This window comes from Macaca mulatta, chromosome 19 (assembly GCF_049350105.2).
Source record: "Macaca mulatta isolate MMU2019108-1 chromosome 19, T2T-MMU8v2.0, whole genome shotgun sequence".
Lineage (NCBI taxonomy): Eukaryota > Metazoa > Chordata > Mammalia > Primates > Cercopithecidae > Macaca > Macaca mulatta.
Window position 1 is genome coordinate 65,546,910 of NC_133424.1, and position 24,894 is coordinate 65,571,803.

Below are 24,894 nucleotides of genomic sequence, written 5' to 3' on the forward strand. Positions count from 1 at the left end.
AAACCCGGAAGCGGATCGCGTGGAGTGACGGTCCCACCGCAGCGGTGAGTTTTGCTCTGTGTTAAGTCTGCGTGTCGTAGGTCCCCGGCGCTTCTGTACCTGGGCCCTGGGGTCCCCATAGACCTGGAAATTGTCACCCGTCTTCATTCACCCACAGCAAATTTAGACGTCCCCGTGAGAGTCCAGGCGTTGCTTCCTTTTGGGTTTAAAGTCGCCCTGAGGATGGTCCCTTCGCGGGTCTTTCTCTTACAGGGCAGTGTATACACTTCCCATCGCGTAGTTTTCCTGCTCAAAACCTTTTTCTGACTCCTCCCGACCCGCACTTTTTCAAGTCCTGACGGCAAGGCGGATTCCCGCTCTTGGCGCCTCCCAGCCTTGTCTTAAGGCGCCGTCGCCCCCCACCTCCCTCCTCGTTCCGGGCCCTTATGCTCCCCAGGTCTCCCCACCGCAGTCACCGCTTACCCTGAGCCCGTAGGGGAGGTGCCCGGGGCTGTCCTATGACACCGGGTGTTCTTGCCTGCCCAGCCACTGGAAAATGCGCTTCTCCGGGATGCAGGCGTCTTACTGCAGAGCCCCCTGTGATTGTGTGGGCCAAAGGGATCAGGAGACTGAGAGAGAGCAGTAGAAAACCTGAGACAGAGAGAACAAGAATGAGAAAGACCATAACAGATGGCAAAGTAGAGGATGGCTGAGGGATTTGTGAAGAGAGCAAAAATGAAAAAAAAGAAAAGAAAAAAGAAAGCAGGAGGAGCAGATCCCAGGGAAAAAGAAAAGAAAACAAGAGCTAGAGCGAGAAGGGGAGAATGAGAGATATGTACAGAGTTAGGGAGGGAAGCACAGTAATGAAGACAGAGGACCTGGGCGCAGTGGCTCATGCCTGTAATCCCAGCAGTTTAGGAGACTGAGGCAAGGGGATTGCTTGAGTACAGGAGTTCGAGGCCAGCCTGGCCAACATAGTGAGAACCCCATCTCTGCCAAAAGAAAAAAAAAATTAACCGGGCGTGATGGTGCACACCTGTAATCCCAGCTACTCTGGAGGCTGAGGCAGGAGGATTACTTGAGCCCAGGAGGTCCAGGCTTCAGTGAACTGAGATCATGCCACTGCACTGCAGCCTGGTCAACAGAGCGGGACCCTGTCTCAAAAGATTAAAAGGGGTGGGGGACTTTGGGTTCAGATGAATGGGTGAGTTCATTGGATATGATTAGTTGTGACAGGTTGACTTCTCTGTATATAATCTAATAACTTAAAACTTGTTTAAATTATACAGATGATATTGAGAATTTTAAAATTCCTATCTCTAAGGCATGTACATTCTATAAATCTTGGCATCAGAGGTCAGCTTCCACTTGGAATCCCTATTCAGCCAGAGTGTAGTAACTTAATTCAATTGTGAGACACTCTCTTCCCTTTTCCCATGGTGGGGTACGGGCAGTGAAATGGGAGAATCACTTTCTGTTATTATGTAATAGTTTTAATTTAATTAATATATATTTTGAGACAGAGTCTGGCTCTGTCCCCCAGGCTGGAGTGCAGTGGTGTGATCTCTTCTAACTGCAGCCTCGACCTCCTAGACTCAAGCAATCCTCCTGCCTCAGCCTCCTGAGTAGCTGGGACCACAGGCATGAGCCACCAAACCCGGCTAGGTTTTGTTTTTTTTGTTTTTGTTTTTTTTGTTTTTGGCAGAAACGGGATTTCACTATGTTTCCCAGGCTGGTCTCAATTCTGGCCTCAAAGGATCATCTGGCCTTGGCCTCCCAAATTACTGGGATTACAGGTGGGATTACAGAGAGGAGCCACCGTGCCTGGCCTACGGAGTCGTTGTTTGTTTGTTTGAGACGGAATCTCACTCTTGTCCAGGATGGAGTGCAATGGCACAATCTGAGCTCACCGCAATTTCCACTTCCCAGGTTCAGACGATTCTCCTGCCTCAGCCTCCCGAGTAGCTGGGATTACAGGTATGAGCCACCACGTCCAGCAAATTTTGTGTTTTTAGTAGAGACAGGATTTCTTCATATTGGTCATGCTGGTCTCAAACTCCCAACCTCAGATGATCCACCCACCTTGGCCCCTCAAATGCTGGGATTGCAGGCATGAGCCACCACGCCTAGCCCATAGTACTTTTTAAAAGAGCAGTGGCTCATGCCTGTAATCCCAGCACTTTGGGAGGCCGAGGCGGGTGGATCACAAGGATCACAAGGTCAGGAGTTTGAGACCAGCCTGACCAACACGGTGAAATCCCTTTGCTCCTAAAAATTTAAAAATTAGTTGGGTGTGGTGGCACGTGCCTGTAATTCCAGCTACTTAGGAGGCTGAGGCAGGAGAATCACTTGAACCTGGGAGGCGGAGGTTGCAGTGAGCCAAGATTGTGCCACTGTACTCCATCCTGGGTGAGAGTGAGACTCCATCTCAAAAAAAAAAAAAAAAAAAGGGCCATCAAAGCTGGGCGTGGTGGCTCATGCTTATAATCACAGCACTGTGGGAGCCAATCACCGAAGGTCAGTAGTTCACGACCATTCTGGCCAACATGGTGAAACCCCGTCTCTAGTAAAAATACTAAAAAAGTAAGCCAGACGTGGTGGTGTGCACCTGTAGTTCCAGCTGCTCAGGAGGCTGAGGCATGAGAATCAGACTTGGGAGGTAGAGGTTACAGTGAATTGAAACGATACCACTGCCCTGCAGTCTGGGGGGCAGAGCGAGTCTTCATCTCAGAAAAACAAAGAAACAACAACAACAAAAAATGAAAGCAAAAGGGACATCGAAAGTGCTTTTGTTCTCATTGTGTAACATATTTTCTTTCTGGTTCCTCTTCATTTCTTTCTTTCCTTCTTTTTTTTTTTCTTTTTTTGCAGTTTTACTTTGAGATAAATCTTGATTTTAAATATTTCTTTTTTAATCCATAATCATTTCTGAAAGATGCCTTTGTGGCATCCTGTAACCAGCTCACATTATTCCTTTCTGTACCTGTATATGGTCTAGTTATTTTCCCATTGACATCTGAATTTGTTCGATTTTTTAAAAAACAATTTCAAAATAATTTCTGTTTGAAATTAGTTGTGTCTGTTTCAGATCGAGGTCTGCATGCTTTCTAGTCTTTATTATTTATTGGAAACCTTTAACATCAAAATGGAATTTAACCAGTTAGTCTATTTTTCAGTTTTCTTTCCTTATGTCATCTGTCAAAATCTTGAGCTGTGAGCTATTAAGTGCATGTTTCCCTCAAGGCACCTCTGGTCTATGTGGACAAACGTTGAAAGCCCAGCTCCTCACTGTGGCTCCACAGCCCTGTGTCCAGGGCCTCTGCCAGTGTCCAGCCTCCTCCTCGGAGCTTGCCTCCATCTCCTGACTCCCTCTGCCCCAGGCATATTGCTTGTCTCTTTTCCCAAACACTAAAACCCTTCCTGTCTCAGGTCGCTGTCCCTGCTCTTACCCTGTGTCCCTAAATGATCATGGCCCTGTCCCTATCTCCTCCTTCAGGTCTAGGCTGAGAGCTGTCTCCCATGCCCTCCCACCACCATCTGAAGTTCCCTCTGCCTGTCAGTCTCTATCATGTTACTCAGATTTTATTATCTCTGCATCAGTCACATCAGAAACACTCTTCTTATTTTATTTTTTTTGAGACAGTCTCACTCCATCGTGCAGGCTATGAGTGCAGTCTCGTGACCTTCTCTCCCTGCAACCTCTATCTCCTGGGGTCAAGCAATTCTTGTGCCTCACCCTTGCAAGCAGCTGAAATTAAATGTGTGTGCCACCACACCCGGCTCATTTTTGTATTTTAATTTTAATTTAATTTAATTTAATTTTACTTTTGAGTCTTAACCTATCTCCCAGGCTGGAGTGCAGTGGCGTAACCATGGTTCACTGCAAACTCCACCTCCCAAGTTAAAGCAGTTCTCCTGCCTCAGCCTCCTGAGTAGCCCGGATTTACAGACTCCCACCAAGCCCAGCTACTTTGTGTATTTTTAGTAGAGATGGAGTTTCACCATGTTGGTCAGGCTGGTCTCAAACTCCTGACCTCAAGTGATCCACCTGCCTTGGCCTCCCAGAGTGCTAGGGTTACAGGCATGAGCCACCACGCCCGCCCCAACTTTTGTGTTTTTAGTAGAGACAGGGTTTCACCATGTTGGCCAGGCTGGTCTCAAACTCATGACCTCAGGTGATCCATCTGCCTAGGCCTCCCAGAGTGCTGGGATTACAGGCAGAGCCGCCATGCCCGCCCGGAGATACCGTTCTGCTTGGATTATTTTGAGTGTTTTGTGTCTCCCTTTGTTGGAGGATGCACATTTCCCATCTTGGCCACAGGACAACTGCAGCACCTACTAAAAAAAAAAAAAGAAAAGAAAAGAAATGAGCCAGGCATGGCAGTGTGCATCAGTAATCCCAGCTACTTGGGAGACTGAGGCAGGAGAATGGCTTGAACCCGGGAGGCAGAGGTTGCAGTGAGCGGAGATCGCGCCATTGCACTTCAGTGCAGTGACAGAGCAAGACTCCATCTCTATAGAAATAAATAAATTTGCTATAATGAAAATGTGGAGCACAAATATGTTTTCCACAAAGAGGGGTCACTGGTTCCTGGGAAGGAAGTTTGAGGGTTACAGCCCTGGTCATGGCTGGAAGACTCAGGAACTGGAGGAAGGAAAAGCTGTATTTATCCTCACAGGATGCCTGTGTGCTCAGCAGTGGGTAAGACGGATGGGCTGAGCTATTGCAGTGACATTTAGAAAAGTTTTTCCCTCCACCCAGCACACACCGTCACCCACCCTATGCATACTCCCCCCTTTCCCATTGTCTTCTCAAGGATGGCAAAGTTGGTGCTTCCCCAGGTGGGTGTCTGAGGGAGGGGAGTGGTTTCTCTGCCTGTCCTTGACCCCCTCCCTCAAGTCTTCCACCTTCCTGTCCACTGGTCTATTCTGGCGCTCATTGCCTGCAATTCTATCAGTTTGCACCATCCCAAGACCCAACTAAGACCCGAGGATTTGTGTCTGGGAATATTTAAGCCAATGTCATTGCCAAGTGAGAAGTCTTAGACCCCAGGAATTTTTCTTCATTGAGAGTCTGGGCAGTAAGGAAGCTGCTCCTCTTTCTGCAGAGTTTAGGTCAACCAGGACCCTGACACAGAGACCCCAGAGAGGACATACTAGCATTGCTCAGTCATTCTCATTCACTCACTCACTCCGTAGCTATGGAGCTCTAGTGTACGCCAGGGGACACAAATAGAGGTGCTGTCTGTGCCAGAGATCAACATGGCAAACCAGCAGACTGTAATTTCCTGCTTTCTCCAGGTTATTTTTCGTTTTTATTTATTTGAGGCGGAGTCTCACTCTGTCACCCAGGCTGAAGTGCAGTGGCACGATCTCGGCTCACGGCAACCTCCGTCCTCTGGGTTCAAGCGATTCTCATGTGTCAGTCTCCCAGGTAGCTGGGACTACAGGCATGCACCACCATGCCTGGCTAATTTTTTATTCATTTATTTTGAGACAGAGTTTTGATATTGTATCCCAGGCTGGAGTGCAGTGCCATGATCTCGGCTCACCGCAACCTCCGCCTCCCGAGTTTAAGCGGTTCTCATGCCTCAGTCTCCTGAGCAGCAGGGATTACAGGCATGTGCCACCACGCCCAGCTAATTTTTGTATTTTTGGTAGAGACAGGATATCACCATGTTGGTCAGGCTGGTGTTGAACTCCTGACCTCGTGATACACCTGCCTCAGCTTCCCAAAGTGTTGGGATTACAGGCATGAGTCACTGCACCTGGCCTCATTTTTGTATTTTTAGTAGAGATAGGGTTTCACCGTGTTGGCCAGGCTGGTTTTGAACTTCTGACCTCAAGTGATCTGTCCACTTTGGCCTCCCAATGTGCTGGGATTACAGGTGTGAGTCACCGTGCCTGGCCTCATCTCATGGCTTTAAACTTTACCCCCATGGCCCCATGGCCCCTGCAGACCTCTCCCCTGAACGCTACAGTCCTGTGTCCAGTTGACTCCTTACCTCTCTGCTCGGAGGATGAACAGGCATCTCCACCTTCACGTGTCCAAAGGTGACCTCCCAAACTTCCGTAAACGCATTCCCCCGTGCTCCTGCCCTTCTCAGATGAGGTGACCATGTGCTTCCTAGGATATCACTAAAATCTCAGCATGCTTTTAAAACGTAAAGGATAATTACATTATTTGTAAGGGTTTTAATTTGTGATATAAGGAAAAAATTACATGTTTACTCAAAATGGGTGAAGAAATTCATCATTTTAAAAATTCTTTGGAGTTGGGGGAGGAAAATGTTAGAAGACCTTGTCCCTGCCGGATCTATGCCCCCAGGACCTCTCTGACCTCATCGCTTTCCTGTGTCCTCCTCCCTCCCTCTGCTTCAGCCACACAGCCGTCTTTCCTCTTCCTGGGCCGAGGTTGCTCCTGCCTCAAGGCCTTCATGGGGGCTGTCCCTCTGCTGGAACTCGCTGGCCCCTCAGCTGCAGGGTGCAAACACCCTTCCTTCCCCAGGTTTCTGTTCTGATATCACCCTCTCAGTGGGGACTTCTGTGACCCACCTCCCATTTAACACTCCAGCCGCACCCTCACCCCCTCCTCTGCTCCATATTGGCTGCTCTGCATGCTGCTTTTCGTTTTTGCACCTTCCACTGCCTGTAGCAGTTTATCGTCCCTGGTGCGGTGGGCAACAGAGGGGACCGTATGTTCTCAGGGTGAGGTGTCCTTTGTATGTGTTGTTGTGTTACAGGAAGGGGGATGTGTTGATTCTGAACAATAAACAACATATTTTTAACTTTCAGGATTGGCTTCTAAAGACTCTTGGTACATGAGGAAGAAACCCGGAAGAGGAAGAGGAAAGCAGAGGAGTCAGGGATGGCTCTTCCTCAGGTGAGATGATATTCTCGGTGGATTGTTCTGTCTCCTTCCTTTCAGAAACGCTGGGCCTTGGAGTTGGGAATCTTCTCTGAGTCTGAAGCGTCCTGCCTGACAGGTTTGCTCACCCTCACCCATGCCTTCCCTCAGTCCCTCCCATCTCACTTAGATTCCATCCCTCATGACCCAGTGACATGAACTTGGGAAGAGGCGGCCCTGGGCATGGGCCTGGGAAGGGCTCACACCAGACATGGACGGAGACGGGGTGAGGGTTCCGTGGTGTCAGTGCTGTTGGGCAGCAGGGATTGTTCAGGGGCCACATCTGGATGCACTGTCAGCTCTCTGTGGACCAGCATTAGAGCAGCTGCCAATGGAGGTCACCTATTAATGTGCACAACATACATGGTAAATTCTAGAAAAGGAGACCAATAATGGGAAATCTTTTCTCCCTGATTTTATACTACATTTTTAGGTAATCAAGTGAGTTACTGTGTTTCTGACTCCAAAAATCTTACTAATTAGAATGGAAAGTTCATATACAGAAATAAAAGATACAAGGTGTTTTATTCCAACGTTATTTTAAGAAAATGAAATCAACATAAATAATAGGAGATTCATTAATCCATTCGTAGCACATTAAGCTCATGGAGACTATGGTGTTACTGTGGAGAGGCTTGTGAAACAGGTGTTTTCAGTAAAAACGATTATAATTTTTCTCAAATATGGGAGCAGTACTTTTTTATCCTAGAGGATGGAGCCATATTCTCATTCCACCTATTATTATTATTATATTATTATAATATTTTAAATATACAAAGTCTTGCTCTGTTGCCCACGCTGAAGTGCAGTGGCATGATCGTGGCCCACAGCAACCTCCACTTCCCGGGTTCAAGAGATTCTCCTGCCTCAGCCTCCCGAGTTGCTGGAATTACAGGCACGCGCCACCACACCCGGCTAATTTTGTTGCATTTTTTATTAGTGACGGGGTATCACCATGTTGGCCAGGCTAGTCTCAAACTCCTGACTTCAGGTGATCTGCCCACCTCAGCCTCCCAGAGTGCTGGGATTACAGGCACGAGCCGTGCCCAGCCCCACCAATTATTATTAAATATATATTTTTATATTTAAACATCAAATGATGTATATATTTTTCTGGTAACACTCCAAGCAAAGCTGCAGCTCAGACCCTTTGCCATAAAGCATCTCCTCTCCCTGTCACGTCCTCCACCTTCCTTCCAGCCTCACTGTGGAGCCGCTACTGCCAGTTCTGTGCCATGTGTCAGAGCAAATCTCGTACACGTGTATTTCTGCATCGTTATTAGACTTTAGAAAAAATTCCGCGGTAAATTTAAAAAAAATTATTTTTATATTTATGGTTTTACTTTAGGTTTGGGGCTACGTGTGAAAGTTTGTTACATAGGTAATCTTGTGTCATTGGGGTTTGTTGTACAGATTATTTCGTCACTCTGGTGTTAAGCCCCGTATCCAGTAGGTTTTTTTTTTTTTTTTTTTTTTTTTTTTTTGAGACGGAGTCTCGCTCTGCCGCCCAGGCTGGAGTGCAGTGGCCGGATCTCAGCTCACTGCAAGCTCCGCCTCCCGGGTTCACGCCATTCTCCTGCCTCAGACTCCCCAGTAGCTGGGACTACAGGCGCCCGCCACCTCGCCCGGCTAGTTTTTTGTATTTTTTAGTAGAGACGGGGTTTCACCGTGTCAGCCAGGATGGTCTCGATCTCCTGACCTCGTGATCCGCCCGTCTCGGCCTCCCAAAGTGCTGGGATTACAGGCTTGAGCCACCGCGCCCGGCCCCAGTAGTTATTTTTTATTTATTTTTTTGAGACTGAGTTTTGCTCTTGTTTCCCAGGCTGGAGTATAATAGCATGATCTCGGCTCACTGCAACCTCTGCCTCCCAGGTTCAGGCAATTCTCCTGCCTTAGCCTCCTAAGTAGGTGAAATTACAGGTGTCTGCCACCACTCCTGGCTAGCTTTTGTATTTTTACTAGAGACAGGGTTTCACCATGTTGGCCAGGCTGGTCTTGAACTCCTGACCTCAGGTTTTCCACCCGCCTCGGCCTCCCAAAGTGCTGGGATTACAAGCATAATCCACTGCGCCCAGCCCCCAAGAGTTATTTTTTTCTGCTCCTCTTCTTCTTCCCGCCCTCCACCCTCAAGTAGACCTCAGTGTCTGTTGTTTTCTTCTTTATGTTCCAGGAAATATTTTAGTTTCATATTTGATTCTGCTGGTTGTGAAAATTTACATGTTGTCATGTTAGTAAACATGGCTAGCTTGCTCTTTGGCATCTGCATTGGAAACTGGCTCCTTTGCGATTTTTCTCTGTATAAAGAGTGCCATAGTGGCTGCCTCTGCGCACGCCTGCATTCCTACACATATCTGAACATTCCTCCAGGTCAGGCAGGTGAAAGGTGATTGCTTCCTCTAGGATGGGGCATTTCCTGTTTTCTTAGATCCCACAAGATTCCCCCTGCCCGCAACTGCCAGTGTATCCTCTTCTACCAAGATGTGATTCCTCTTAAGTTAAACAAAACTTGCTACTTTTTATATTTCTAAAATCTTTCTCTATATGCACATCCACCTACACAAGTATACACACACACACACATATATACATACATATATACACACAAAAATATATATTTTTTGAACATCTTTTATTTTTTGAAAATCTGGGGGAAATGGCAGATCCTTTGTATTAACATCTAGTTTCTTGTGAGTCTGTGTAGGTTTTAATATTTTGTGGACATATATATATAAAATGTATTTTCATACTTTGAGTAATTGAGTTTTCATGTGTTTTCTTCTATTTTGAGACTGGGTCTCACTGTGTTGCCCAGGCTGGAGCACAGTGGCACGATCTTAGCTCACTGCAACTTCCACTATCAGGCTCGAGCCATCCTTCTACCTCAGGCTCCCAAGTAGCTGGAACCACAGGTGCCTGCCACCATGCCCAGCTAATTTTTTTTTTTTTTTTTTAGATGAAGTCTCTGTTGCCCAGGCTGGAGTGCAGTGGCGTGTTTTCGGATCATTGCAACCTCTGCCTCCCAGGATCAAGCAATTCTCCTGCCTCAGCCTCCCTGGTAGCTGGGATAACAGGCATGTGCCACTGTGCCAGGCCGGATTTTAGCTTCTGATTCTGATCTTCCACTGTGGACGTTGTCATCTCTGAAGACATCACTCATACCCTGTCTCATCTAGATCCTGAATGTCACTTGCATTGTCAATAAACGTTTCTGGGCTGGGCACGGTGGATCACACCTGTAATCCTAGCACTTTGAGAGGCTGAGGCAGGCAGATCATGAAGTCAGGAGTTTGAGACCAAACTGGCCAATATGGTGAAACCCCATTTCTACTAAAAATACAAAAATTAGCTAAGAGTAGTGGTGCGCACCAGGAATCCCAGCTACTCAGGAGACTGAGGCAGGAGAATCACTTGATCCTGGGAGGTGGAGGTTGTGGTGAACTGAGATGGCACGTTTGCATTGCAGCCTGGGTAACAGAGCAAGACTCTGTCTCAAAAAGAAAAAAAAGTTTCTAACATTTCTATAAGGAGAAACCTGCATTGATTTTTATTTTATTATATATATATTTTTTCTTTTGAGATGGAGTTTCACTCTTGTTGCCCAGGCTGGAGTGCAGTGGCGCAATCTCGGCTCACCATAACCTCCACCTCCCTGCTTCAAGTGATTCTCCCTCCTCAGCCTCCCAAGTAGCTGGGATTACAGGCATGCACCACAACGCCTGGATACTTTTTGTATTTTTTCTTTTTTAGTAGTGACAGGGTTTCTCCATGTTGGTCAGGCAGGTCTTAAACTCCTGACCTCAAATGATCTGCCTGCCTCAGCCTCCGAAAATGCTGAAATTACAAGCATGAGCCACTGTGCCTGGCTCCTGTATTGATTTCTTTTGTATTATCCACAAACATCAGAAATTCATACTGAGAGGGTATTGTGACCTCTTTAAAAGGTATAATAAGGCCAGGTGTGGTGGCTCATGCCTCTAATCCCAGCACTTTGCAAGGCCGAGGCAGGTGGATCACGAGATCAGGAGTTCGAGATCAGCCTGATCAACATGATGAAACTACGTCTCTACTAAAAATACAAAAATTAGCCAGGTGTGGTGGCGCCTGCCTGTAATTCCAGCTACTCATGAGGCTGAGGCAAGAAAATTGCTTGAATCTGGGAGGCAGAGGTGGCTGTGAGCTGAGATTGTGCCACTGCACTCTGGCCTGGGCAACAGAGCAAGACTCCATCTCAGAAAAAAAAAAAGAAGTATAATAAAACACAACTCAGAAGACATCATGTGGTGAAACATCCCTTACTTGGATGTCAGAACTTTCTTTACAATTAAATCCATGCTTTCCCCTCTCTCCTCTTCTCATTTTCTGTAAAGGTAAGAACTCCTCCCATAACCATTTCCTTAAAATGTGTTTTCATTCCAGGGTCTACTGACATTCAGGGATGTGGCCATAGAATTCTCCCAGGAGGAGTGGAAATGCCTGGACCCTGCTCAGAGGACTCTATACAGGGACGTGATGCTGGAGAATTATAGGAACCTGGTCTCCCTGGGTGAGGATAACTTCCCTCCAGAAGTGGGGGTGTGCCCTTGTGTATCTTTGTATTTGCTCTTTTTTTTCGATACAGCGTCTTGCTCTGTTCCCCAGGGTGGAGTGTAATGGTGTGATCAGGGCTCGCTGCAGTCTTGAATTCCTGGGCTCAAGTGATTGTCCCACCCCAGCCTCCCCCAGTAGCTGGTACAAGTGCATGCCACCATGCTGGTCTACTTTTTTAGTTTTTTTTTTGTTTTGTAGTTGTTGTTTTTGTTTTTGTTTACAGACATGGTCTTGCTGTGTTGTTGAAGTTGGTCTTGATATCCTGGGCTCAACACATCCTCCTTGGCCTCCTGAGTCGCTGGGGTTACAGGCGCCAACCCCCATACCTAATTATTGGTTTTTATTTTTTAAATTTTAGCGTATGTGTGTCCTTAGGGCCAATATGAGTCTTCTGTGGACAACACGTAGTTGGTTCCTGTTGATTGAGCCAGTCTTTGCCTTCTGAGTGCAGAGTTAAATATTTACATTTGAAGTATTCCTGATGGAGAAGACCTTACCATTGCGTTTCTGTTACATATTATCTGTATTTCTTGTAGGTTTGTTTTTATTCTTCATTTCTCGTTTATTACTTTTTGTGTTTAATTGCTTTTTTATGTAGACATGTTTGACTCCCTTCTTATTGAACTTTGTTTGTTTGTTTATGATGGAGTCTCACTCTGTCGCCAAAGCGTCACTGCTGTGTGCGATGTTGGCTCACTGCAGCTGGCTTCACTTCTCGGGCTCAAAAAATTCTTGTGCCCCAGTGGCACAAGAGTGCCACTGTAATCCCAGCACTCTGGGAGGCCGAGGCGGGCAAATCACCTGAGGTCAGGAGTTCAAAACCAGTCTGGCTAGCATGGCGAAATTCCATCTCTACTAAAAATACAAAAATTACTCAGACACGATGGTGGGTGCCTGTAATCCCAGTTACTCAGGAGGCTGATGCAGGAGAGTCACTTGAACCCAGGAGGCGGAGGTTGCAGTGACCCAAGATCATGCTACTGCACTTCTGCCTGAGCGACAGAGTGAGACTCTGTCTCAAAAAAAAATTTTCATAACCTGTGAAAACTACTCTTTCTCCTCTAGAACTCTTTGTTATTTATGTTAGAATTTTGTGTATGTTGCATTTTCATTTTTTTTTTTTTTTTTTTTTTTTGGAGACGGAGTCTCACGCTGTTGCCCAGGCTGGAGTGCAGTGGCGCCATCTCGGCTCACTGCAAGCTCCGCCTCCTGGGTTCACGCCATTCTCCTGCCTCAGCCTCCTGAGTAGCTGGGACTACAGGCGCCCGCCACCGCGCCCGGCTAATTTTTTGTATTTTTAGTAGAGACGGGGTTTCACTGTGGTCTCGATCTCCTGACCTTGTGATCCGCCCGCCTCGGCCTCCCAAAGTGCTGGGATTACAGGCGTGAGCCACCGCGCCCGGCGTATGTTGCATTTTCAGTATCACATAGGTACAGTGTTTTCTCATGCTGTTTTCTTCTAAATAATAGAAAGTTGAATTATGAAGAGAAGGTACACTTATACAAGTTTCTGTATCTGTCCTTTTATTTGGTTATTTACTTATTTATTTATTTATGAGACGAAGTTTTGTTCTGTTGCCCAGGCTGGAGTGCAATGGCACAATCTCGGGTCACTGCAACCTCTGACTTCCGGGTTAAAGTGATTCTCCTGCCTCAGTTTTCTGAGTAGCTGGGATTACAGGCATGTGCCACCACGCCCGGCTAATTTTGTATTTTTAGTAGAGACAAGGTTTCTCCTTGTTGGTCAGACTGGTCTCGAACTTCCGCCCTCAGGTGGTGATCCACCTGCCTTGGCCTCCTAAAGTGCTGGGATTACAGATGTGAACCCCTGCATCCAGCCTATCTGTCTTTTTATTTACCTTTACTGGAGAACTTTATGTATATTTGTGGGTGGGAGTTACTCTTTAGACTTCTTTCATTTCTTTCTTTTTTCTTTTTTTTTTTTTTTTTTTTTGAGACTGAGTCTCTGTCTGTTGCCCAGGCTGGAGTGCAGTGGCTCGATCTTGGCTAACTCCACCCTCTGCCTCCCAGGTTCAAGTGATTCTGCTGCCTCAGTCTCCCAAGCAGCTGGGACTACGGGCACGTGCCACCACATCCGGCGAATTTTTTTTTTTTTTTTTCTGTAGAGATGGGGTTTCACCGTGTTAGCCAGGAAGGTGCCGAAAGGATGCTGCTGATCTCCTGACCTCGTGATCCTCCTGCCTCAGCCTCCCAAAGTGCTGGGATTACAGGCATGAGCCACCGTGCCTAGCCAGCCTCAAAGTTTTTAAAACATGTTATTGTTTTCAGATTGGCTTCATGTATTGCAAGATTTACAGTACAGACGCTAAAATTCCTTTGTTTAATCAGATTTGCCAGTCTTCGGTGATGTTGATGATGAGATGCTCCTTTTCTTGTCTCAGTCATTTCAGTGTCCTCTCAGAAATAGCTTAGACTGGCCAGCCGAGGTGGCTCATGCCTCTACTCCCAGCAGTTTGGGAGGCCTAGGTGAGTGGATCGCTAGAAGTCAGGAGTTTGAGACCAGTCTGACCAACATGGTGAAACATCAACTCTACTAAATACACAGTGGGGTGACTCACACCTGTAATCCCAGCTCTTTGGGATGCTGAGATGGGTGGATCACCTGAGTTCAGGAGTTTGAGACCAGCCTGGCCAACATGGTGAAACCCCGTCTTCACTAAAAATACAAACATTTTCTGGGCATGGTGGTGGGCACCTGTTATCCCAAGTACTTGGGAGGCTGAGGCAGGAGAATCACTTGAACCCGGGAGGTGGAGGTTGCAGTGAGCTGACATTGTGCCACTGCACGCCAGCCCGGGTGACATAGTGAGACTCCGGGCTGAGGCGGGAGAATCTCTTCAGGCAGGAGAATCCTGCCACTACACTCCAGCCTGGGTGATAGAGCGTGACTTGGTCTCAAAAGCAAACAAAAAAGGAAATAGCTTAAACTGGGAGGTTTACAGCATAGACATTTATTTCTCATGAGTTTGGAAAGTGGGAAATCCAGGAGCAAGGTGCCAGCCAGATTGGTTCCTGGTGACGGCCTTCTTCGTGGTTTAGTCCAGCCACCTTCCTGCTGTGTCCTGACATAGTGGAAAGAGGAACAGGGAATGAGCTCTTTAATATCTCTTTTTATTAAATCACTAGTCCTATTCATGAGTAGTCAACACCCAAGACCAAATTCTCTCAAAGGCCCCATCTGCAGGAACATCCTATTAGAGAATAAGAACTCTGAATGTGGCTTTTGTTCAATAAGAACATTCAAACCAGGGAGCCTGCATCATATTGTTTATGGTTTTATTGTGCAATTTGTTTTATACAATGTTTTCTCTGATCCCAGTTTATAAATTTTCCCAGTACACATTCTATGTTTTATATTTTGTGCATAGTGAACTAGATAACTAAGGTCAATGCATATATATAGAATTGCTGTATTGCTTGGCTGTTTCATAAATGTAGTTGTGGTATCATTGTTGCACCTTCTGACATTGTTAGTCAATTCTTTTTTTTTTTTTTTTTTGAGATGAAGTCTCACCCTCTCACCCAGGCTGGAGTGCAGTGGTGCAATCTCATCTCACTGCAACCTCTGCCTCCTGGGTTCAAACGATTCTCCTGCCTCAGCCTCCTGAGTAGCTGGGATTACAGGCTCCTGCCACCATGCCCAGCTAATTTTTTTGAATTTTTAGTAGAGTTAGGGTTTCACCATGTTGGCCAGGCTGCTGTTGAACTCCTGACCTCGTGATCCACCTGCCTTGGCCTCCCAAAGTGCTGGGATTACAGGCAAGAGCCACAGCGCCCAGCCAGTAGTCCCTTCTTATTCCTTATAATGCCGTGTATTTTTTTGATCTCATACATCAAAAGGTAGTGATCTTAACATGTATTTCAGTTCTTATGTTGTATGCTGCTGGTAAGTAGAAATTGTGGCTTTTGTTTTTTTTTGTTTGTTTGTTTTGTTTTGTTTTGTTTTTGTTTTGGGACAGAGTGGTGCGATCTCGGCTAACTGCAAGTTCCACCTCCTGGGTTGACGCCATTCTCCTGCCTCAGCCTCCCGAGTAGCTGGGACTACTGGCACCCGCCACCACACCTGGCTAATTTTTTTTTTTTTTTTTGTATTTTTAGTAGAGATGGGGTTTGACATTGTTAGCTAGGATGGTCTCGATTTCTTGACCTCATGATCTGCCTGCCTCAGCCTCCCAAAGTGTTGGGATTACAGGTGTGAACCCAGCCGTGGTTTTTTTCTTAACAGAGAATTGTTTAGAATTCTGCAGGCTGTATAAATGTACTTATTATTTGCTTGCGGATTTTATGTGTTACGTTACTTTACTAATTAATTTTTATGACTGTACATAAGGCTTTTTGGTACGTGTTATGCAATATAACTGACACACTCCACTCGTTAGTGTCACAAAGTGCCACCTGGCGCTGTGGCTCACGCCTGTAAAGGAGTTTGGGAGGCTCAGGTGGTGAATTGCTTGAGTCAAAAGTTCGAGGCCAGCCTGTCCAACATGGTGAAACCCCATCTCTACTAAAAATACAATAATTGGCCAAGCATGGTGGCGCATGCCTTTAATCCCAGGTACTCAGGAGGCTGAGGCAGGAGAATGGCTTGAGCCCAGTAGGCAGAGGTTGCAATGAGACGAGATTAGGCCATTGCACTCCAGCCTGTTGTGACAGAGTGAGACTTCATCTCCAAAATATAAAAATACAAACAATTTTTTTAAATGTCACAACATGCCTTTTCTGCATGAATAAAAGTAATTTTATAACAGTTGTTCAGAAAAATATTGTATTAGCTTTTTTTTTTTTTTTTTTTTTTGAGGTAGACTCTCACTTTGTCACCCAGGCTGAAGCACATTGGTGCGATCTCAGCTCACTGCAACCTCTGCCTCTTGGACTCAAGCAATTCTTGTGCCTCAGCCTCCTGAGTAGCTGGGACTACAGGCATGGGCCACCACACCTGGCTTAATTTTGTAATGTTTTCTTATCTTCTCAGTGCTATGACTATTTGACAATACAGAATTTTCATTGATTTTGGTTATCCTTATATGAGCTTGTTGTGGATTATTTTCCGATATAGTATATTGTGTGGTCCTTTAGCATTTATTTGTATATAGTAAATATGCTGTAAATATGAAGAATATATGCTTTTCTCTTCATTGATGTGACAGTGATATGTTTTTTGCAAACTCTTACACAGTTTAGGGTCACAGTGGAAAAATACTCCTTACTTTAGGCTTATACACGTTTGTGCCCTGTCAGCGTTTTGACATGATATTGGAAATAGACTTCCGTAGAAATGATTTCAAGCACATGTAATCGCCCTTTATTTATTTAAGAATCTTACCCTTTTGTGTTCCTAAACTTTCAAGATAATGTTTGGGAAGTTTAAAATAAGTATTGCTTTTTGTGTCCTATTTATACATTTCAGTATTATATACCATCTGTACTTAAGTGGAAACCTATTGGTGTTTATATTTTGTAGATATCTCTTCCAAATGCATGATGAAGGAGTTCTCATCAACAGCACAAGGCAATACAGAGGTGATCCACAGAGGGACAATACAAAGACATGAACGTCATCACATTGGAGATTTTTGCTTCCAGGAAATGGAGAAAGATATTCATGATTTTGAGTTTCAGTGGAAAGAAGATGAAAGAAATAGCCATGAAGCACCCATGACAAAAATCAAAGAGTTAACGAGTAGTACAAACCGACAGGATCAAACGCATGCTGGAAACAAACCTATTAAAGATCAGCTTGGATTAAGCTTTCATTCGCATCTGCCTGAACTGCATATATTTCAGCCTGAAGGGAAGATTGGTAATCAAGTTGAGAAGTCTATCAACGATGATTCCTCGGTTTCAACATCCCAAAGAATTGAGAAGTCTATCAACGATGCTTCCTCATTTTCGACAGCCCAAAGAATTTCTTGTAGGCCCAAAACCCATATATCTAATAACTGTGGGAATAACTTCCTGAATTCTTCATTACTCACACAAAAGCAGGAAGTACACATGAGAGAAAAATCTTTCCCATGTAATGAGAGTGGCAAAGCCTTTAATTATAGCTCACTCTTAAGGAAGCATCAGATAATCCCTTTAGGAGCGAAACAGTATAAATGTGATGTGTGTGGCAAGGTCTTTAATCAAAAGCGATACCTTGCATGTCATCGTAGATGTCACACTGGCGAGAAACCTTACAAGTGTAATGATTGTGGCAAGACCTTCAGTCAGGAATTAACCCTTACATGCCATCGTAGACTTCACACTGGAGAGAAACATTACAAGTGCAGTGAGTGTGGCAAGACCTTCAGTCGAAATTCAGCCCTTGTAATTCATAAGGCAGTTCATACTGGAGAGAAATCTTACAGGTGTAATGAATGTGGCAAGACCTTCAGTCAAACGTCATACCTTGTATACCATCGTAGACTTCATACTGGAGAGAAACCTTACAAATGTGAAGAATGTGACAAAGCTTTCAGTTTCAAATCAAACCTTGAAAGACATAGGAAAATTCATACTGGAGAGAAGCCGTACAAGTGTAATGAATGCAGCAGGACCTTTAGTCGGAAGTCATCCCTTACACGCCATCGTAGGCTTCATACTGGAGAGAAACCTTACAAGTGTAATGAGTGTGGCAAGACCTTCAGTCAGATGTCATCCCTTGTATACCACCGTAGACTTCATACTGGAGAGAAACCTTACAAATGTGAAGAATGTGATGAAGCTTTCAGTTTCAAATCAAACCTTGAAAGACATAAGAGAATTCATACTGGAGAGAAACCTTACAAGTGTAATGATTGTGGCAAGACCTTCAGTCAGACGTCATCCCTTGTATACCATCGTAGACTTCATACTGGACAGAAACCTTACAAATGTGAAGAATGTGATGAAGCTTTCAGTTTCAAATCAAACCTTGAAAGACATAGGATAATTCATACTGGAGAGAAACTTTACAAGTGTAATGAATGTGGCAAGACCTTTAGTCGGAAGTCATCCCTTACACGCCATCGTAGACTTCATACTGGAGAAAAACCTTACAAGTGTAATGAGTGTGGCAAAGCCTTTCGTGGGCAGTCAGCACTTATTTACCATCAAGCAATCCATGGTATAGGGAAACTTTACAAATGTAATGATTGTCACCAGGTCTTTAGTAATGCTAGAACTATTGCAAATCATTGGAGAATCCATAATGAAGAGAGATCTTACAAGTGTAATAGATGTGGCAAATTTTTCAGACATCGTTCATACCTTGCAGTTCATTGGCGAACTCATAGTGGAGAGAAACCTTACAAATGTGAAGAATGTGACGAAGCTTTTAGTTTCAAATCAAACCTTCAAAGACATAGGAGAATTCATACTGGAGAGAAACCTTACAGGTGTAATGAATGTGGCAAGACCTTTAGTCGGAAGTCATACCTTACATGCCATCGTAGACTTCATACTGGAGAGAAACCTTACAAGTGTAATGAGTGTGGCAAGACCTTCGGTCGAACTTCAGCCCTTGTAATTCATAAGGCAATTCATACTGGAGAGAAACCTTACAAGTGTAATGAGTGTGGCAAGTCCTTCAGTCAGAAGTCATCCCTTACCTGCCATCGTAGACTTCATACTGGAGAGAAACCTTACAAATGTGAAGAATGTGACAAAGTTTTCAGTCGCAAATCAAGCCTTGAAAAACACAGGAGAATTCATACTGGAGAGAAACCATACAAATGTAAGGTTTGTGACAAAGCTTTTGGGCGTGATTCACACCTGGCACAACATACTAGAATTCACACTGGAGAGAAACCTTACAAGTGTAATGAATGTGGCAAGACCTTCCGTCACAATTCAGCCCTTGTAATTCATAAGGCAATTCATAGTGGAGAGAAACCTTACAAGTGTAATGAATGTGGTAAGACCTTCCGTCACAATTCAGCCCTTGAAATTCATAAGGCAATTCACACTGGAGAGAAACCTTACAAGTGTAGTGAATGTGGCAAGGTTTTTAATCGAAAAGCAAACCTTGCACGTCATCATAGACTTCATACTGGAGAGAAACCTTACAAGTGTAATAAATGTGGTAAGGTTTTTAATCAACAAGCACACCTTGCATGTCATCATAGAATTCATACTGGAGAGAAACCTTACAAGTGTAATGAGTGTGGTAAAACCTTCCGTCACAATTCAGTCCTCGTAATTCATAAGACAATTCATACTGGAGAGAAACCTTACAAGTGTAATGAATGTGGCAAGGTTTTTAATCGAAAAGCAAAGCTTGCACGTCATCATAGAATTCATACTGGAGAGAAGCATTAGAAATGTGAAGCATGTGACAAAGTTTACAGTTGCAAATCAAGTCTCAAAAGACAGGAGAATTCATACTGGAGAGAAAGCTTACAAATGTAAGAGTTTGTGACAAGGATTTTGGGCATGATTCACAGCTGACACAACATACTAGAATTCACACTGGAGAGAAACCGTACAAGTGTAATGAGTGTGGCAAAGCTTTTGGTGGGTAGTCAACACTTACCATCAGGAAATCCATGGTGTAGGGAAACTTTACTAATGTAATGATTGTCACAAAGTCTTCAGTAACACTACAACCATTGCAAATCATTGGAGAATCCGTAATGAAGAGAGATTTTAAAAGTGTGATAAATGTGGCAGATTTTTCAGACATTGTTCATACCTTGCAGTTCATCGGCAAACTCATACAGTAGAGAAACCTTACAAATGTCATGATTGTGGCAAGGTCTTCAGTCAAGCTTCATCTTATGCAAAACAAGAATTCATACAGGAGAGAAACCTCACAAGTGTGATGATTGTGGCAAAGCCTTTCCTTCACGTTCACACCTCATTAGACATCAGAGAATCCATACGGGAGAGAGATCTTTACAAATGTCATAAGTGTGGCAAGGTCTTCAGTTCAAGGTCACTCCTTGAGGAACATCAGAAAATTCATTTTTGAGATGATTGTTCCAAATGCAGTGAGTATAGCAAACCATCATGCATTAATTGGCATTAGAGTCAATTCAGCATTGACTGGAGTTTGGGTTGACTTAACATTGAGTTCAAGCATTAATTGACATTGAAGTGTTTATGTTTAGAAGATTGGGCCAGGCAGGGTGGCTCACGCCTGTAATCCCAGCACTTTGGGAGGCCAAGGCAGATAGATCACTTGAGGTCAGCAGTTTGAGACCAGATTGGCCAACAGATGTGAGTCACTTTTCCCAGCCTGTTTTTTTGTTTCTTTAAGAAAAACTGATAGGGATTTTTGTCGGTATGTGTTGAAAATCACATTTGTTTGAATAATCATTTAACAATATTAATACTTCCAATCCATCAATATGGGTTATATGTCTATTTAGTTTTTTTGATCAATGTAGATTTCAAGGTACAAGCTTCTCACCTTAATTCAATTTATTTGTAAATATTTCTTGCTTTAAGTTTCATAGCAAATTGAAGTGTGTTCATAAGTTTCTTTTAACATTATTTATTGTTAATGTAAGGAAATTCAACTAATTTTGGGTGATGATTTTTTGTATTCTGCAAATACACTGAATGGGTTTATTAGTATCAGTAAAATCTTGGTTGAGTCTTTGTGATTTTCTTTCTTTCTTTTTTTTTTTTTTGAGACAGTCTTGCTCTGTTACCCAGGCTGGAGTGCGTTGGCATGATCTCGGCTCACTGCAATTGCTGCCTCCCTGAGTCAAGTGAATCTCCTACCTCAACCTCCTGAGTAGCTGGGACTACAGGCCCATGCCACCATGCCTGGCTAATTTTTGTATTTTTAGTAGAGATGCGGTTTCCCCATGTTGGCAAGGATGGTCTCAGTCTCCTGACCTCATGATCCACCCTCCTTGGCCTCCCAAATTGCTGAGATTACAGTCATGAGCCACCGTGCCCAGCATTTTTGTTTTGTTTTGTTTTTTTTTTTTGAGAGGAAGTGTCGCTTTTGTCACCCGGACTGGAGTGCAGATCTTGGCTCACTGCAACCTCCACCTTTCAGGTTTAAGTGATTCTCCTGCCTCAGCCTACCGACTAACTGAGATTACAGGTGCCTGCCACCATGCCCGCATAATTTTTTTGTATTTTTAGTAGAGACGGGGTTTCACCATGTTGACCTGGTTTGTCTTGAACTACTGAGACCTCAGGTGATCTACCCCCCTCAGCTTCCCAAAGTGCTGGTATTACAGGTGTGAGCCACTGCACCCAGCCAGTGATTTTCCATATAGAATATCATATCACCTACAAAGAAATAATTTTTTTTTTTTTTTTTTGAGACAGTGTCTCACTCTGTCACCAGGCTAGAGTGCTGTGGCATGATCTTTACTCACTGCAACCTCTGCCTCCCGCATCCAAGCAATTCTGTCTCAGCCTCCTGAGTAGCTGGGACTGCAGGCAAATGTCGCCACACCTGGCTAATTTATTTACTTTTTTATTTTAGTAGAGACAGGGTTTCACCATGTTGGCCCAAATGGTGGGCCAATATGGTGAGAACCTTGAAGAGAACTTGAAGAGAATCTCCTATGTTAGATCTCCTAACTTCATTATCCGCCTGCCTTGAACTCCCAAATTGCAGAGATTACAGGTGTGAGCCATGAGCCCGGCGCCAACAAATATAATTTTACTTTTTCTAATTTGGATGAGTTTTACTTCATTTGCTCTGTCTAGGACAGCCAGTATTTATTGAATATAAGGGATGAGAGCATTCTTGCATCATGTGAGATCCTACAGGAAAAGCATTCCATTTTCCTTTATTGGTTATTTCAGCTGTGGTCATTTCATGGATGGTCTTTACATTTTTGAGGTAAAACTCTACCTATATTGTTTAGGATTTTTACGAAGAATGAATATTGAATTTTGTGAAATGCTTTTTATCTGTCATTCTGTGCAAGTGTGTATCCCATTGATTTGAGTATGTTGAACCATCCTTGCATCCCATGAATAAGTAGCACTTGAATATTTACAATCCCTTTTTATATCCTCTTGAATACAGTTTGCTAATATAAGGGTCTTCAAGAAGTTCATGGAAAAATACATATGAAAAATTTGTGTGTGAATTTCACACTTTTTGCACCAAAATGAACTGATATAAACTTGTTACAACATGTCTGAACAGGCTCTAGTTTGAGGTACTCAGAAGGATAAGATGTGAGTTTGAAAAGAACCTCTATCAGAGCAATACAAATTCTATTAAAATTAAGAAGAAACATCAAATTTACAATAAGACCAGACGCAGTGGCTCAGGCCTATAATCCCAGCGGTTTTAGAGGCCAAGGCAGGTGGTTCAAGACCAGCCTGGGCAACATAGGGGGACCTCCTCTCTGCTAAAAGTAAAAAAAGTCAGCCAGGTGTGGTGGTGCACCCCTGTGGTCCCAGCTACTCTGGGCGCTGAAGTGGGAGGATCACTTGAACGAGGGATTTTGAGGCTGAAGTGAGCCTGATTTCCCCACTGCACTCCAGCCTGGGTGACAGAGCTAGACCCTGTCTCAAACAAGCAAATGAGAGGCATAATTCCTCCTTTGAGAATAAAGGAAAAGATTTTCCTTCCTTTTGTGTCTTTTCTCAGGACATTTATTTAGAAAATTTGTAAATGTACTTTCTCTGTCTTCAGAAGTGGTATTTTTAAGAAACAATAAAACTTGTTTTCATCTTAGTGGTGATCCAGGGGTATCTTTCTAAAGGACTTGGGAGTTCTGTCTTTGAAATGCAAACAACAAAAAAGATAGTACCTCTATCTCAGTAGTAAATTAAGTCATTCAAAATCAGGCTGGGTGTGGTGCCTCACTCACTCTGGGAGGGTGAGGCAGGTGGATCACCTGAAGTCAGGAGTTCGAGAGGAGTGTGACCAACATGGTAAAACCCCATCTCTGAGAGATACAATGGAGGTTGCAGTGAGCGGAGATTGTGCCACTGCACTCCAGCCTGGGCAATAAGAGTGAAACTCCGTCTCAAAAAAGAAAAAAGAAATCAAGTAATTCCAATTAAAAAAAATTTTTCTTTTTTGAGGTGGAGTCTCCCTCTGTATCCCAGGCTGGAGTGTGGTGGCCTAATGTCAGCTCACTGCAACCTCCACCTCCCGGGTTCAAGTGAATCTCCTGCCTCAGCCTCCTGAGTAGCTTGGTACTACTCCAGGCGCCACCACGCCCAACTAATTTCTGTATTTCTAGAAGAGACGGCATTTGCCATGTTGGTCAGGTTGGTCTCCAACTCCAGACCTCAAGAAAGTGATCCGCCCACCTCGGCCTCCCAAAGTGCTGGGATTACAGGCATGAGCCACTGCCTCCAGCCTCTTTTTTTTTTTTTTTTTTTTGAGATGAAGTTTCTCTGGTCGCCCAGGCTGAAGTGAAATGGCGCTATCTCACCTCACTGCAACTTTTGCTTCCCGGGTTCAAGCAATTACACTACCTCAGCCTAAACCTACCAAAATCAAAATGGCTAGGAGAGTGACCTCTGGTCGTCCTCACTGCTACACTCCCACCAGCTCCATTACAGTTTACAAATGCCATGGCAACATCAGGAAGCTACCCTACAAGGTCTAAAAAGGGGAAGCATGAATAATCCACCCCTTGTTTAGCAGACTTGAAGAAATAACCATAAAAATGCGCAGCTAGCAGCCCTCGGGGCCCCTCTGTCTATGGAGTAGCCATTCTTTAATTTTTTTTACTTTCTTAATAAACTTGCTTTCACTTTGCACTGTGTACTCGCCCTGAATTCTTTCTTGTGCAAGATCAAAGAACCTTCTCTTGCGATCTGGATCCAGACCCTTTCCTGTAACATATTTCTCTGTCCTGGAACATTAACATATTATGTTGTCAACAAAGTTTATCTTAGAAGTATTTGATTATATAGCAGGAAAGGCTAAAAAAAGTATTTGAGGCCGGGCGTGGTGGCTCACGCCTGTAATCCCAGCACTTTGGGAGGCCGAGGTGGGCGGATCACAAGGTCAGGAGATCGAGACCATGGTGAAACCCCGTCTCTACTAAAAATAGAAAAAAAATTAGCCGGGCGCAGGGGCGGGCGCCTGTAGTCCCAGCTACTCGGGAGGCTGAGGCAGGAGAATGGCGTGAACCCAGGAGGCGGAGCTTGCAGTGAGCCGAGATTGCGCCACTGCACTCCAGCCTGGGCGACAGAGCGAGACTCCGTCTCAAAAAAAAAAAAAAAAAAAAAAAAAAGTATTTGAGAATAACTCATTTATAGTGTGGCATAAAATTACACATGTAAGGGACACCTGGTTTATTTATATCCACTGTTTTAAAGTTAGTGCTTTTCTTAATCCGCCCCCCTCCGCTTTTTTTTTCAATTGAGACCAGGAAGGGAGCCCTGTGGGAGGGGGTCTTATTTTGCTGCCCATGCTGGCCTGGACCCCAGGTTCAGCGATCCTTACACCGCTGTTTCCTGAGTGACTGGGACCCCAGGCTCCCGCCCCCACG

The 24,894-nt window shown here is 44.4% G+C and overlaps 1 protein-coding gene and 1 long non-coding RNA gene across 8 annotated transcripts in view; one reads left to right on the top strand and one right to left on the bottom strand.

Annotated features, from left to right (window-relative positions):
- On the top strand, nucleotides 1-24,155 carry LOC114674074 (uncharacterized). 7 transcript variants are annotated; one of them, XM_077981209.1, is made up of 6 exons: nucleotides 1-44; nucleotides 1,909-1,956; nucleotides 6,775-6,862; nucleotides 11,303-11,429; nucleotides 16,956-19,207; nucleotides 23,717-24,155. In XM_077981209.1, exons 3-6 carry the CDS (start codon nucleotides 6,848-6,850, stop codon nucleotides 23,774-23,776), a joined length of 2,454 nt encoding a protein of 817 aa, XP_077837335.1. In that variant the 5' UTR covers nucleotides 1-44; nucleotides 1,909-1,956; nucleotides 6,775-6,847; the 3' UTR covers nucleotides 23,777-24,155. The 7 variants fall into 7 exon arrangements, 6 of the variants coding, with proteins under 6 accessions (XP_077837335.1, XP_077837333.1, XP_077837334.1 ...); XM_077981210.1 differs by lacking the exons at nucleotides 1-44; nucleotides 1,909-1,956; nucleotides 6,775-6,862 and having other exon boundaries at nucleotides 11,312-11,429; nucleotides 16,956-17,676; nucleotides 17,845-18,126; ... (1 more) ...; nucleotides 18,796-18,979; nucleotides 19,052-24,155; XR_013410167.1 differs by lacking the exon at nucleotides 1,909-1,956 and having other exon boundaries at nucleotides 16,956-21,442; nucleotides 23,521-24,155.
- LOC144337298 (uncharacterized) overlaps nucleotides 11,248-24,894 on the bottom strand; it is an 18,031-nt gene continuing 4,384 nt past the window's right edge. Inside the window, exons 2-3 of the long non-coding RNA XR_013410271.1 lie at nucleotides 16,000-20,396; nucleotides 11,248-12,328 (exon numbers count right to left, since the gene is read on the bottom strand). This is a non-coding gene — a long non-coding RNA (uncharacterized LOC144337298). The remainder of the gene's footprint in view (nucleotides 12,329-15,999; nucleotides 20,397-24,894) is intronic.